This window comes from Xyrauchen texanus, chromosome 23 (assembly GCF_025860055.1).
Source record: "Xyrauchen texanus isolate HMW12.3.18 chromosome 23, RBS_HiC_50CHRs, whole genome shotgun sequence".
Classification (NCBI taxonomy): Eukaryota; Metazoa; Chordata; class Actinopteri; order Cypriniformes; family Catostomidae; genus Xyrauchen; species Xyrauchen texanus.
The window spans coordinates 683132-697211 of NC_068298.1; the positions used below are offsets into that span (position 1 = coordinate 683132).

The window sequence follows — 14080 nt, forward strand, 5'->3', positions numbered from 1 at the left end:
GGGGCTGGGCTAGAATGTCGCACGCCCGGTTCCCAATCGGCCTCATGGGGCACGCGAGGGATAAACGGTTCGAGAGAGAGAGAATTACGGGCATGTCCGTCGTGTGTGTGTTTATGTTTGTGCTTTTGGTTTAAGTTTGCATAAAATTATGATTTATATTGACAAGCCGGTTCTCGCCTCCTCCTTGCCCATCTTAACCCCCTTACATTGGTGCCGTAACCTGGGAGGGAGGAGGGATGCCCGTCGCAGAGTCCTCGATACTGCCGTCCACCCAGGGGAGCACCGCTGCCATCTGCCGGGTGACGGAGTAGCCCGACCACCCGGACGCGGGGCGAGTGGGGACTGGATTCCCTGACCTCCTGGAGTGATGGAGCCCCTGCCAGGGGCGGAGGAGTGCCCTGCCGTCCCCCAGAAACGCGGAGGGGTCGAGTGTAGACCGCCGTCCGCGAGGGGAGGAGGGAAGTAACTCCCCGATCGCCTGGAGCGGTAGGGCCGCTGCCATGGGCGGAGGAATGTCCCCAGGTGCCGCCAGAAAAGCGGAGGGGCGTTCTGTCCGCTGGGGGTCGCAGGTTTGACTCCGGTTCGCCCGGAGAGGAGAGGCTGTCGTCCGCAGGAGAGTGTGGAGGAGTGTTCTAGGACCACGCGATGGTACATCAGAGAACCGGTGAGTGAGCTCGTCTCTCTCTCTCTCTCGCACCGTGTTGGCCTTTTCCCTCACCTATTTTTTGTTGTTGTTGTTTTCCCCTCCTGTCTCCTCCCAGGTCGAGTAAGGTGGGGATGACCTTAAGGGGCACAAAGCACGCCCATCCCCAGGGAAAGAGGTGGGGGTGTATAGGTCATGCCAGTGGCACCCCGGCCTGAGGTAACGCCCGGAGGAGTATGGAGCGGAGGGGGGCGGGGCCGGGCTAGAATGTCGCACGCCCGGTCCCCAATCGGCCTGATGGGGCACGCGAGGGATAAAGGCGGCCGTGATGACGGTTCGAGAGAGAGAGAATTAGGGGCATGTCCGTCGTGTGTGTGTTTATGTTTGTGCTTTTGGCTTAAGTTTTCATTAAATTATGATTTATATTGACAAGCCGGTTCTCGCCTCCTCCTTGTCCATCTTAACCCGCTTACAATGCTAAATGTGATGATGCATGCTGAGCCACGTTGAGATGATTGTAATAAATGCTGCTTTAATAAACTTTAATAAAAGCTCAAACTTGTGCACAACATTCTCCTAGCGAGAAAAACAAACCAAACAGAAAACAAGACATCTGCTGACAAAAAGTGTTTTGACTGATTTAGTCACAATCAACAATGAAATAATGGCTCTAAAATCCACTCTGTGAATAAACAACAACAGCCACATAAACAACCATAAACATAATCCATCCTAGAATTCACCTTAGAGCCATCAAAAGTGTTGACCATCGCCTGGTGTTGATGTACTTCCTGCTGAAACAGGAAGTTGAGGTGGGACATATTGAGGGGATCATCCGTTATCTCTTAAACAGCCAATTGCCTTCATTTACATAAACAGCTGTGAACATGATTAGCAATGTGCTAATCAGCTGAAGGTGATAAAGGAGGAGGGACTTCTTCATTGGAGAAAGCATTTGATTGGACAAAAACAGCGCAGGGCAAGATGAGGTTATCAATACTTATGATCTGATTCCTGGAAGAGAAAGACACGTTTTTAACATTGTAATAAATGTTTAATGTGTCTTTCTGATGATGATATCACAGACATTAAAGCTACACTATGTAACTTTTGGCCGTCTAGAGGTTAAAAATAAATCTGCATTTGTCTTGTGGAGGAACATGGTTTTGGTTGTGCGTCGGCTCTGCTCCTCTGCGTGGATGAATGTGGTTTGAGGCGCCGGTGGACATCAGAGCAAATGGACAAACACATAATGAAAGGAAAAGACGGATATCCGTAAACACCTCATCAGAGCAGACAAGTGCCATATCTTATGCTGTTGACTTATTGAAACATTGATGTTTTGAAACAAATGGGTTTACAAAAGGTAAGCAACGTTTGTTAACATTAGACATAACAATTGCTGGTCTGATGAGGTCAAACGCTGTTAACGTTTTTATAACGGCAGGATATTCTGTCCAATAAGACCAGGGAAATAACTCATTAATAGATCGTCATTGTTACCAACCAGTGGTCAACATCATTTCACAAACATACACACACACACTTTCACACACACACATACACACACACACACACACAAACTCACAAACACACACACACACACACACAAAACCCACAAACATACACACACACAAAACTCACAAACATACACACACACACACAACTCACAAACACACACACACACACACACAAACTCACAAACATACACACACACAAAAACCCACAAACATACACACACACAAAACTCACAAACATACACACACACACAACTCACAAACATACACACACACACACAACTCACAAACATACACACACACTCTCACACACACACACACACACACACACACAAAAACTCACAAACATACACACACACAAAAACCCACAAACATACACACACACACAAACATACACACACACACACACAACTCACAAACATACACACACACACACAACTCACAAACATACACACACACAAAAACCCACAAACACACAAAACTCACAAACATACACACACACACACACAAAAACAGGGAAATAACTCATTTACAGATTGTAACCAACCAGTGGTCAACATCATTTCACAAACATACACACACACTCTCTCACACACACACACACACACTCTCTCTCACACACACACACACACACACACACACACACACACACACACACACACACACACAGACACACACTCACTCACACACACACACACACACACACACACACACACACACACACACACACACACACACATGTTGTGTTTCCATGTTTTATGGGGACTTTCCATAGACATAATGGTTTTTATACTGTACAAACTTTATATTCTATCCCCTAAACCTAACCCTACCCCTAAACCTAACCCTCACAGAAAACTTTCTGCATTTTTACATTTTCAAAAAACATAATTTAGGATGATTTATAAGCTGTTTTCCTCATGGGGACCGACAAAATGTCCCCACAAGGTCAAACATTTCGGGTTTTACTATCCTTATGGGGACATTTGGTCCCCACAAAGTGATAAATACACACACACACACTCTCTCACACACACACACACTCACTCTCACACACACACACACTCACACACACACACACACACACGCACACACACACACACACATACACACACACACACACAAAACTCACAAACATACACACACACACAAAACTCACAAACATACACACACACACAAAACTCACAAACATACACACACACACAACTCACAAACATACACACACACACAAAACTCACAAACATACACACACACAAAACTCACAAACATACACACACACACAAAACTCACAAACATACACACACACACAAAACTCACAAACATACACACACACACAAAACTCACAAACATACACACACACACAAAACTCACAAACATACACACACACACACAAAACTCACAAACATACACACACACAAAACTCACAAACATACACACACACACACACAAAAACTCACACACACACACACACACACACAAAAACTCACAAACATACACACACAAAACTCACAAACATACACTCACACACGCACACAAACTCACAATACACACACGCACACAAAAACTCACAAACATACACACACACAAACTCACACACACACACAAAACTCAAACATAAACACACACATAAAAACTCACAAACATACACACACACACACAAAACTCAAACACACACATACACAAACAAAAATACACACTAACAAACAAAAACACAAATATACACACACACAAAATACAAACAAACACACACACACAAACATATACAAGATACAATTACAGACACACAAACAAAAATACAGACAGACACACACATACACAAACAAAACTACACACATACAAACATGCACACACTAACAAACAAAAACACAAATATACACACACAAACATACAAACAAACACAAAAATACACACACACACACACACACAGCAAACCACAACACATTAAATAATAGTAAAATTACTTTATTAATACACTTTTCCTTCATTGTAAAAACAGAATACTTAAAGAATAATTCCTGTAATGCTGCATTTTTAAATGTCTTAAATGTATAAAAATAGATTTATTTCACATGCATATGTTCATATATCAGACTATATGTTTTTCTATATGGCAAAACCCAGCAACAAAGTCAACATGAAATCAAACATGACTATTTACTTTCCTGAAACAGACTTGTTCTGTAGCTCAAAGAATACTTCGATCAAGAGCTTCTTCACGCTCAAATGTGAGCGATGCCACCTTGTGAACCTCCAGGTGCAAGTGCGGTTAGAACAATCGGCAGCACGTGTTCAGTGCACGAATACTCTGATGAAACATGCATCAAGCATCCTGTATGGAGAACGTTTGCGTCTGATCGAAGTACACCTCCGGCTTTATATAGAGACACTTTGCACCGTCTCTACTTCCAGTCAAATGTCCTTCCGACCAGCTCGAAGAACTTCCTGTTCGGTTCGTCAAAGTATTCGTAGAGTTTCTGGAGGATTTCAGGCGCCACTTGAGGGTGTTCTCGACCTTTCGAGCTGTGCAAACACCTCTCTCGACCGCCGTCCCGCAGACAGAAGAACCCTTTGGTCTTGTTGAAGTAAAAGTTGGAGGCGTTGATCTGCGGGTCTAACTGAAGGAACTCCTCCACCTTCTTCATCTCCGGCAGAGGATCTCTGATGAGCGCGTCTCCGTCCACCAGGTGTAAACGGTCTCTAGGGAACACGCCAAGCCAGCGCTGCAGGTGGACGTGGTACAGACTGCGGTTCAGGGCTTTATAGTTGAGGTTCAGCTGTCCGTCGCGCAGCAGCAGCGTCTCCAGCAGTTGCTGTCGTTTGTGTTTCTCCAGACGGTTGTGGGACACCTGCGTGTAATCCGAAAGCAGACGCTCCGTCGGCTCTCGTACGATCAGCAGCAGCTTGACGTCCAGCTTCATCTGCAGAACGCGCTCCGGGACCCCTTTGGAGGTGAAGTACGCGGGCGTTTTCTCCACCGTCAGTTGGCCCGGTCGTGCGTAGGGCATCTGCGAGCGGTACCAGTCCAGACCGCGCCGGTAGTGACTGTCCCAGTCGAAGAAGTGAACCTCGTGTGGAGCGGTGACGACAGCGCTGTGGAGACTCAACATCTCGATCAGAGCACGTGTTCCGCCCTTCCTCACGCCGATGATGATGATGTCGGGCAGCTGGCGTGTGCCGTTTGTGGGTGGGGCAGAGGTAGGTCGCAGAGCGATGGGAGGAGTTTGAGTGAGGAACAACAGCAAAGTGAAGATCACGACAGCCATCAGAACAATCGGAGACCACGTCAGCCTCACAGACACTCACACACACACACGTGCACACACACACACACTCACGCGCTGGGCTCTGGAAAACAAATACAGATGATTTTTATATATATGTCACTTAAACATCTGCAATAAATGTTAGGCTTTACACTTACACAGTACTATGAAATGGGGGATGGGAAAAGATATTGCTTTATATAATATTGTGAAACACAATAAATGACAGACCATAGTAAGCTAAATTCGATATTCCGGTGGGTCGGCCGCGAAATTTACCGAATGGGCCGCGATAAGCTAAAAGGACCACAGAACGGACCACAAAACGGCACAACGATATGCAGAAAAGTACAGCGAACGCCCCCCGCTCAACTTTTGGCCAGTTGCTGTGTAAAATCCCAGGACGATTTCTCTTCCCAGTCCATCCTGAACTCCCGTATTTACGCTGTCAGTCAAATCGGTTCTGATGTGTTGTTGCTATAATAACCGAAGCACGAGCTGTAAAGGCACAGCCCTCTTCCTGAAAGGGGGCGGGGAGCAGCAGCAGCTCATTTGCATTTAAAGAGACACACACACAATCAGCGTGTTTTTGATTCCACCCAAAGAGAGGCTTTTATAACATGATATAATAAATGACCCGTGGGGTATTATGAGCTGAAACTTCACACACACATTCTGGAGACTCCTGAGACTTATATTACATCTTGTAAAAAGGGGCATAATAGATCTCTTTTAAAATATAAAACAGTTTTTCAAAGCAGGGACAAAAAACGAATAATGTTTTTCATTTCAGTTTGTTCCGAGTAAAATCTGTATTTTTCCGTTCCGGTTCAGAAGATCCGCAGTCTCCTTTTCAAATGATTACCGGTTACAACAAAACACAAGAAGGGTTAATAACGTTCTCTTAAAGTGACAGTACTCTGTGTTAATGGTGGGTGAAATACCAACTGCAGTGTTGCCAGATCTCAAGAGAAACAAGCACAACATCAGCCAAAATAAACAATCAATGTTTTCCTGTAAAACATTAAAACCCCCAATTTACTGCAGAGCTTTTTCCCACCCAATTTTAAATAATACGAACTAAAAATGATTATTAATAAATAACAAATAACAGATTTGACCAATAACAACCTGCTGCTAATTACCTTCTGATTGTTTAAAAAAAGATATCATTTAATTACATATTTAAATCAAATTTACTTGTTTGAATAAAATAAAGGCAATGTGGTTTCAAACGGCAGGTCTAGACTTCTCTGTGGTCATCAATGTCCTTTATGTCACACATTTAATGGATAATCCCATTAATAATCTTAATCATGGCCATTAAGATCAGATGCTATTAATAAATGTTTTATACTACACGTCACATTTTAATGACAAATGCTCCTTTGGGGACGTTTTTTGCTTGTCACTTTTAATACATTTAGCATGTTTATTTCTGATATGTGTTTGCCATTGGCACGTGCCAGCTTTACAGGTCACATAAAGAGTGGCACTTTAATTATCTGACGGACCCAGTGGCAACATTTCCATCATGGCCTATATTTGATCAGTTATTCCCTGATCCGCATCGCCTGTATCGGAGTTGGAGAACGTACTTTTAAAAGTGGACTTACATTATTGATGTTTGTTGCTGCCAATCAATCTGACGATCTTTTCGTGCACACACACAAACTGAACAGTGAGCGCAAAGAGAGCAGACAGAGCCACATCCCGGACATTTATATATTTATTTATGCATTTATTATTCATTTCTCCCCAATCCGGAACGCCCAATTCCCAATGCACTCCAAGTCCTCGTGGTGGCGTCGTGACTCGCCTCAATCCGGGTGTCGGAGGACGAATCTCAGTTGTGTCTGAGACCGTCAATCCACGCATCTTATCACGTGACTTGTTGAGCGTGTTACCGTGGAGACGTAGCGCGTGTGGAGACTTCACGCTATTCTCCACGGCATCCACGCACAACTCACCACACGCCCCACCGAGAGCGAGAACCACATTATAGCGACCACGAGGAGGTTACCCCATGTGACTCTACCCTCCCTAGCAACCGGGACAATTTGGTTACCCCATGTGACTCTACCCTCCCTAGCAACAGGGCCAATTTGGTTACCCCATGTGACTCTACCCTTCCTAGCAACCGGCCCAATTTGGTTACCCCATGTGACTCTACCCTCCCTAGCAACCGGGCCAGACTCTGCCCTCCCTAGCAACAGGGCCAATTTGGTTACCCCATGTGACTCTACCCTTCCTAGCAACCGGCCCAATTTGGTTACCCCATGTGACTCTACCCTCCCTAGCAACCGGGCCAGACTCTACCCTCCCTAGCAACAGGGCCAATTTGGTTACCCAATGTGACTCTACCTTCCCTAGCAACCGGGCCAATTTGGTTACCTCATGCGACTCTACCCTCCCTAGCAACTGGGCCAATTTGGTTACCCCATGTGACTCTACCATCCCTAGCAACCGGGCCAATTTGGTTACCCCATGTGGCTCCACCCTCCCTAGCAACTGGGCCAATTTGGTTACCTCATGTGACTACCCTCCCTAGCAACCGGGCCAATTTGGTTACCCCATGTGGCTCCACCTTCCCTAGCAACTGGGCCAATTTGGTTACCCAATGTGACTCTACTCTCCCTAGCAACCGGGCCAATTTGGTTACCCCATGTGGCTCCACCCTCCCTAGCAACTGGGCCAATTTGGTTACCCCATGTGGCTCCACCCTCCCTAGCAACTGGGCCAATTTGGTTACCCCATGTGGCTCCACCCTCCCTAGCAACTGGGCCAATTTGGTTACCCAATGTGACTCTACTCTCCCTAGCAACCGGGCCAATTTGGTTACCCCATGTGGCTCCACCCTCCCTAGCAACTGGGCCAATTTGGTTTCCCCATGTGGCTCCACCCTCCCTAGCAACTGGGCCAATTTGGTTACCCCATGTGGCTCCACCCTCCCTAGCAACTGGGCCAATTTGGTTACCCCATGTGGCTCCACCCTCCCTAGCAACTGGGCCAATTTGGTTACCCCATGTGGCTCCACCCTCCCTAGCAACTGGGCCAATTTGGTTACCCCATGTGACTCTACCCTCCCTAGCAACTGGGCCAATTTGGTTACCCCATGTGGCTCCACCCTCCCTAGCAACTAGGCCAATTTGGTTACCCAATGTGACTCTACCTAGCAACCGGGCCAATTTGGTTACCCCATGTGGCTCCACCCTCCCTAGCAACTGGGCCAATTTGGTTACCCCATGTGGCTCCACCCTCCCTAGCAACTGGGCCAATTTGGTTACCCCATGTGGCTCCACCCTCCCTAGCAACTGGGCCAATTTGGTTACCCCATGTGGCTCCACCCTCCCTAGCAACTGGGCCAATTTGGTTACCCCATGTGGCTCCACCCTCCCTAGCAACTAGGCCAATTTGGTTACCCAATGTGACTCTACCTAGCAACCGGGCCAATTTGGTTACCCCATGTGGCTCCACCCTCCCTAGCAACTGGGCCAATTTGGTTACCCCATGTGGCTCCACCCTCCCTAGCAACCGGCCCAATTTGAAATCGCGGCCAGATGCTTTATTCAGGTTGGAAATGAGGACATGCACTGGAAAAGATGACGCATGGTCACCGAATGTAACCATTAATCAGTAGAACTGAAAGGATGTTAGCGGAACATATCATTGTGCGCCCTAGACAACAGCCCATGTCACCTGTACCTCTCACGACTCATAACACATGATAATAAAGGTAGCGAATACTTCATCACTGTATTTCAGATTTAAACACATTTAAAACATTATTTCACTGGATAGAGACACTTTGTGACATTATAGTTGAACAATATTTTTATTTCTGGCACTTCTGGGAGTTTCTTTAAACTTCTGCAAGTAATTAGAAGACATCAACACAATTCAATGATTCCTATGACAACAAATAATAAAGCCCTGATTTAATCTCATATAGCTGCATCACTGACTGTGGAACTCATTTCAACAGCAGAAGATTATTACTACTGTAGACATTTAAACACACATTCAGTCTGTCGCTGTTGTGTTATAATGATCATCATCATTACCAATATGATCAATAAGTGTCTCACCTGTTGATCGGCTCTGACGCGTCCAACATGAGAAAGTTCTGATAAAGACACACAAAACTTCCCCTCCGCGAACACACACTCAATCACTCGCTGCGTGTCCGCTCGATGAGTGTTTTACGCACACACACTCCACTTCTCTCACGTGCACGCGCGCTCTAAGCGTCCTGCACGAGACTCATAAACTTGCCGCACCCCGCGATGACGTCACCTCAAACACTCTTCAAACATAGCGCCTCTATGACGTAACCGTTCATCCGTTCAGTTAATACTTAAAGAAATCTTTTATTTACGTTAGAAGGAATTTCTTACTTCATTGCCCTGATTTGGTCTTTCAACTTTAAACATCCCATATAATCTAACATCCCCTAATAAATCTCTAATTCCCATATTTAATCGTAAGAATAACAAATATGAGTAGAATTATGGCCTTGTTAATCTGTAATGTAATATATTATAAATAACATCTATATATATTTATTTTCTGTCTTCTGTATTTCTGCAATGTGGTGTTGCTAACTGTGTAATATATATTTTTTAAATCAACTTTTCATTCACAGAAGCACATTTTATAACCAAAATTTAGATTTATTATTATACAAAAAAATCAAGCTGATATTTTAAAGGAATGTGGCCATTAATGGTGTATTTTACTTTAATGCCAATTCTATCATTTATATTTATCTAGTGTATATTTAAAACAGAACATTTTCGCAGAATTCAACATTAAATTAATAAATTACTAAAATTCAACATTCCCTCTCAAACTTAAAAAAATTTTTTTTGGTTAATTTGATAAATGTCTGCGGAACTCATACCTCCATGAAACACATTTTTATATGTTTAAACCTATTTAACAAAAAAAAATATATATATATAGAAAAGTGTTGGTTTTACACTGTACTGTTATATTAATACATTGTAGTCATCAAGTAGTGTTACAAATTACTTTTTAAATTTGTGTAATCAGATTACAGTTACTGACTTTCAATAAAGTGAATTACTTTTAAGTACATTACTCGGGTTACACATTTCTGAAATAATATAATTTATGTAGAATATATTTTAAACAGGAATTATGTTAATATTTTTGTTTCAATGACTGCTGAAGAGTCACTAATGAGTCATTATGAGGAACAGGGAGCGTGAATGAACGAGAAAATTTGGGGAGTCTGGGTATCTCCGCGAGTTTGAATTCAGGGCGTGCTGAGTGACTCCAGCCAGGTCTCCTTAGCAACCAAATTGGCGCAGTTGCTAGGGAGGGAAGAGTCACATGGGGTAACCAAACTGGCCTGGTTGCTAGGGAGGGTAGAGTCACATGGGGTAACCAAATTGGCCCGGTTGCTAGGGAGGGAAGAGTCACATGGGGTAACCAAATTGGCCTGGTTGCTAGGAGGAAGAGTCACATGGGGTAACAAATTGGCCTGGTTGCTAGGAGGAGAGTCACATGGGGTAACCAAATTGGCCTGGTTGCTAGGGAGGGAAGAGTCACATGGGGTAACCAAATTGGCCTGGTTGCTAGGGAGGGTAGAGTCACATGGGGTAACCAAATTGGCCCGGTTGCTAGGGAGGGAAGAGTCACATGGGGTAACCAAATTGGCCTGGTTGCTAGGGAGGGTAGAGTCACATGGGGTAACCAAATTGGCCCGGTTGCTAGGGAGGGAAGAGTCACATGGGGTAACCAAATTGGCCTGGTTGCTAGGGAGGATAGAGTCACATGGGGTAACCAAATTGGCCCAGTTGCTAGGGAGGGAAGAGTCACATGGGGTAACCAAATTGGCCTGGTTGCTAGGGAGGGAAGAGTCACATGGGGTAACCAAATTGGCCTGGTTGCTAGGGAGGGAAGAGTCACATGGGGTAACCAAATTGGCCCGGTTGCTAGGGAGGGTAGAGTCACATGGGGTAACCTCCTCGTGGTCACTATAATGTGGTTCTCGCTCTCGGTGGGGCGTGTGGTGAGTTGTGTGTGGATGTTGCAGAGAATAGCATGAAGCCTCCACACACGCTACGTCTCCGCGGTAACACGCTCAACAAGTGATAAGATGCGCGGATTGACGGTCTCAGATGTGGAGGCAACTGAGACTCGTCCTCCGCCACCTAAATTGAGGCGAGTCACGATGCCACCACGAGGACTCAGAGCGCATTGGGAATTGGGCGTTCCAGATTGGGGAGAAAAAGAAAAAAAAAGGAGGAAATACAGACATTACTTTGAATGGGTTCAGCGGACAAAAAAGTGTTTTAGAAAGTAACTAGAGTAACTATTGTGATTACATTTGCTATGAAGTAAAAAGTACTGTAATCTGATTACAATTTAAAAGATGTAACTTGTAGTGGATTACTTTCCAAACACTGGTGTAGAACATGTCTGCAGAACCTGGAGCGTTAGTTCATACTGATGTTTGGTTCGTTCGGGTTCGGACATAATAACGGCGTTTCGGCGGTGCTGTGGTGGAGCCACAAGAGAGGCTGTAGTGTGCCAAACAGCTCAAATTATTCAGAAATAAAAAAGGAGAATATTATTAATGCTGACTCCAGCCCCGACTCAGGAGGTGGATAATCTTTGACAGGAAGCGGGCATAGGGAGTGATGGCACAGGGCCAGAGGAGAACGGGAGCCAGGACGACGAGCATGTTCAAGATCAGGGTAAGAGAGCAAGCTGTGGAATTTGGATGAAAAAACGACATATTGCTATTTTCTAAAATGCTTTTGTTGTGTCGGCCCATGGGCCTTCCAGGTGTTCATCTGGTCCTGATAATAATGATCTGTTGGATAAGGCAGATTGTGCATAGCGGTCATTTTTGACCGGAAACAGTGCAGGTGTAACTTCTTCCCTGAAGTTCTAACAATAAAATAATGCACTCCTTTTGGGATGTTACTTACCTGTATATTTCTCAATGACATCATTCATTTGCATAAACTGTGTGATGTGGGCATGGCCGAGCATCATCTGTAGAGAGCGAGGCCAGGAGAGAACGGTAAGGATTGACACCTGTGGGAAATAATCTCTAACAGCTGTTCTGTGTTGCAGTGAGAGCTGGAGAGGGATAAAAAAAGGAGTTCAGACCGCCGGAGGGGAGAGAGAGTCGCACACATTGGGCTCTCCAACTTACTTTCTGACTTGTTCTTTGATCTGTGTGTGTGTGTTCTGCATTCTGTCTGTGTTAGTCTTACCTATTCATTTGTGTGAGTGTGTGTGTGCGTGAATGAGTTTGTGTGCATGTTTTGTAGTGTGGGTGTGTGTGTATGTGCATGTTTAGCAGTGTGTGTGTGTGTGCGCGTATGAGGTTGTGTGCATGTTTTGCAGTGTGTGTGTGTATGTGTGTGCGTATGAGGTTGTGTGCATGTTTTGCAGTGTGTGTGTGTGTGTGTGTGCGCGTATGAGGTTGTGTGCATGTTTTGCAGTGTGTGTGTGTGTGTATGAGGTTGTGTGCATGTTTTGCAGTGTGTGCGTATGAGGTTGTGTGCATGTTTTGCAGTGTGTGTGCACGCGTATGAGGTTGTGTGCATGTTTTGCAGTGTGTGTGTGTGTGTGCACGCGTATGAGGTTGTGTGCATGTTTTGCAGTGTGTGTGTGCGCGTATGAGGTTGTGTGCATGTTTTGCAGTGTGTGTGTGCGCGTATGAGGTTGTGTGCATGTTTTGCAGTGTGTGTATGAGGTTGTGTGCACGTTTTGCAGTGTGTGTGTGTATGAGGTTGTGTGCATGTTTTGCAGTGTGTGTATGAGGTTGTGTGCACGTTTTGCAGTGTGTGTGTGTATGAGGTTGTGTGCATGTTTTGCAGTGTGTGTGTATGAGGTTGTGTGCATGTTTTGCAGTGTGTGTGTGTATGAGGTTGTTTGCATGTTTTGCAGTGTGTGCGTATGAGGTTGTGTGCATGTTTTGCAGTGTGTGTGTGTGTGTATGAGGTTGTTTGCATGTTTTGCAGTGTGTGTATGAGGTTGTGTGCATGTTTTGCAGTGTGTGTGCGTATGAGGTTGTGTGCATGTTTTGCAGTATGTGTGTGTGTGTGTGTGTGTATGAGGTTGTGTGCATGTTTTGCAGTGTGTGTGTGCGCGTATGAGGTTGTGTGCATGTTTTGCAGTGTGGGTGTGTGTGCGCGCGCGTATGAGGTTGTGTGCATGTTTTGCAGTGCGTGTGTATGCGCGCGTATGAGGTTGTGTGCATGTTTTGCAGTGTGTGTGTGTGTGTGCGCGTATGAGGTTGTGTGCCTGTTTTGCAGTGCGTGTGTATGCGCGCGTATGAGGTTGTGTGCATGTTTTGCAGTGTGTGTGTGTGTGTGCGCGTATGAGGTTGTGTGCATGTTTTGCAGTGTGTGTGTGTGTATGAGGTTGTGTGCATGTTTTGCAGTGTGTGTGTGTGTGTGCGCGTATGAGGTTGTGTGCATGTTTTGCAGTGCGTGTGTATGCGCGCGTATGAGGTTGTGTGCATGTTTTGCAGTGTGTGTGTGTGTGTGCGCGTATGAGGTTGTGTGCATGTTTTGCAGTGTGTGTGTGTATGCGCGCGTATGAGGTTGTGTGCATGTTTTGCAGTGTGTGTGTGTGTATGCGCGCGTATGAGGTTGTGTGCATGTTTT

The 14080-nt window shown here is 45.2% G+C and overlaps 1 protein-coding gene across 1 annotated transcript; it reads right to left on the minus strand.

Annotated features, from left to right (window-relative positions):
- Positions 1-4142: 4142 nt before the first annotated feature.
- On the minus strand, positions 4143-9654 carry hs3st1 (heparan sulfate (glucosamine) 3-O-sulfotransferase 1). Its single transcript, XM_052154635.1, has 2 exons — positions 9512-9654; positions 4143-5505 (listed from the first exon to the last, which is right to left on the minus strand). Exon 2 carries the CDS (start codon positions 5421-5423, stop codon positions 4560-4562), a length of 864 nt encoding a protein of 287 aa, XP_052010595.1. The 5' UTR covers positions 5424-5505; positions 9512-9654; the 3' UTR covers positions 4143-4559.
- Positions 9655-14080: the final 4426 nt, after the last annotated feature.

What these genes read in the sequence shown, in the direction of transcription:
- hs3st1 (XM_052154635.1), bottom strand. Translation starts at nt 5,423, where the DNA reads ATGGCTGTCGTGATCTTCACTTTGCTGTTGTTCCTCACTCAAACTCCT.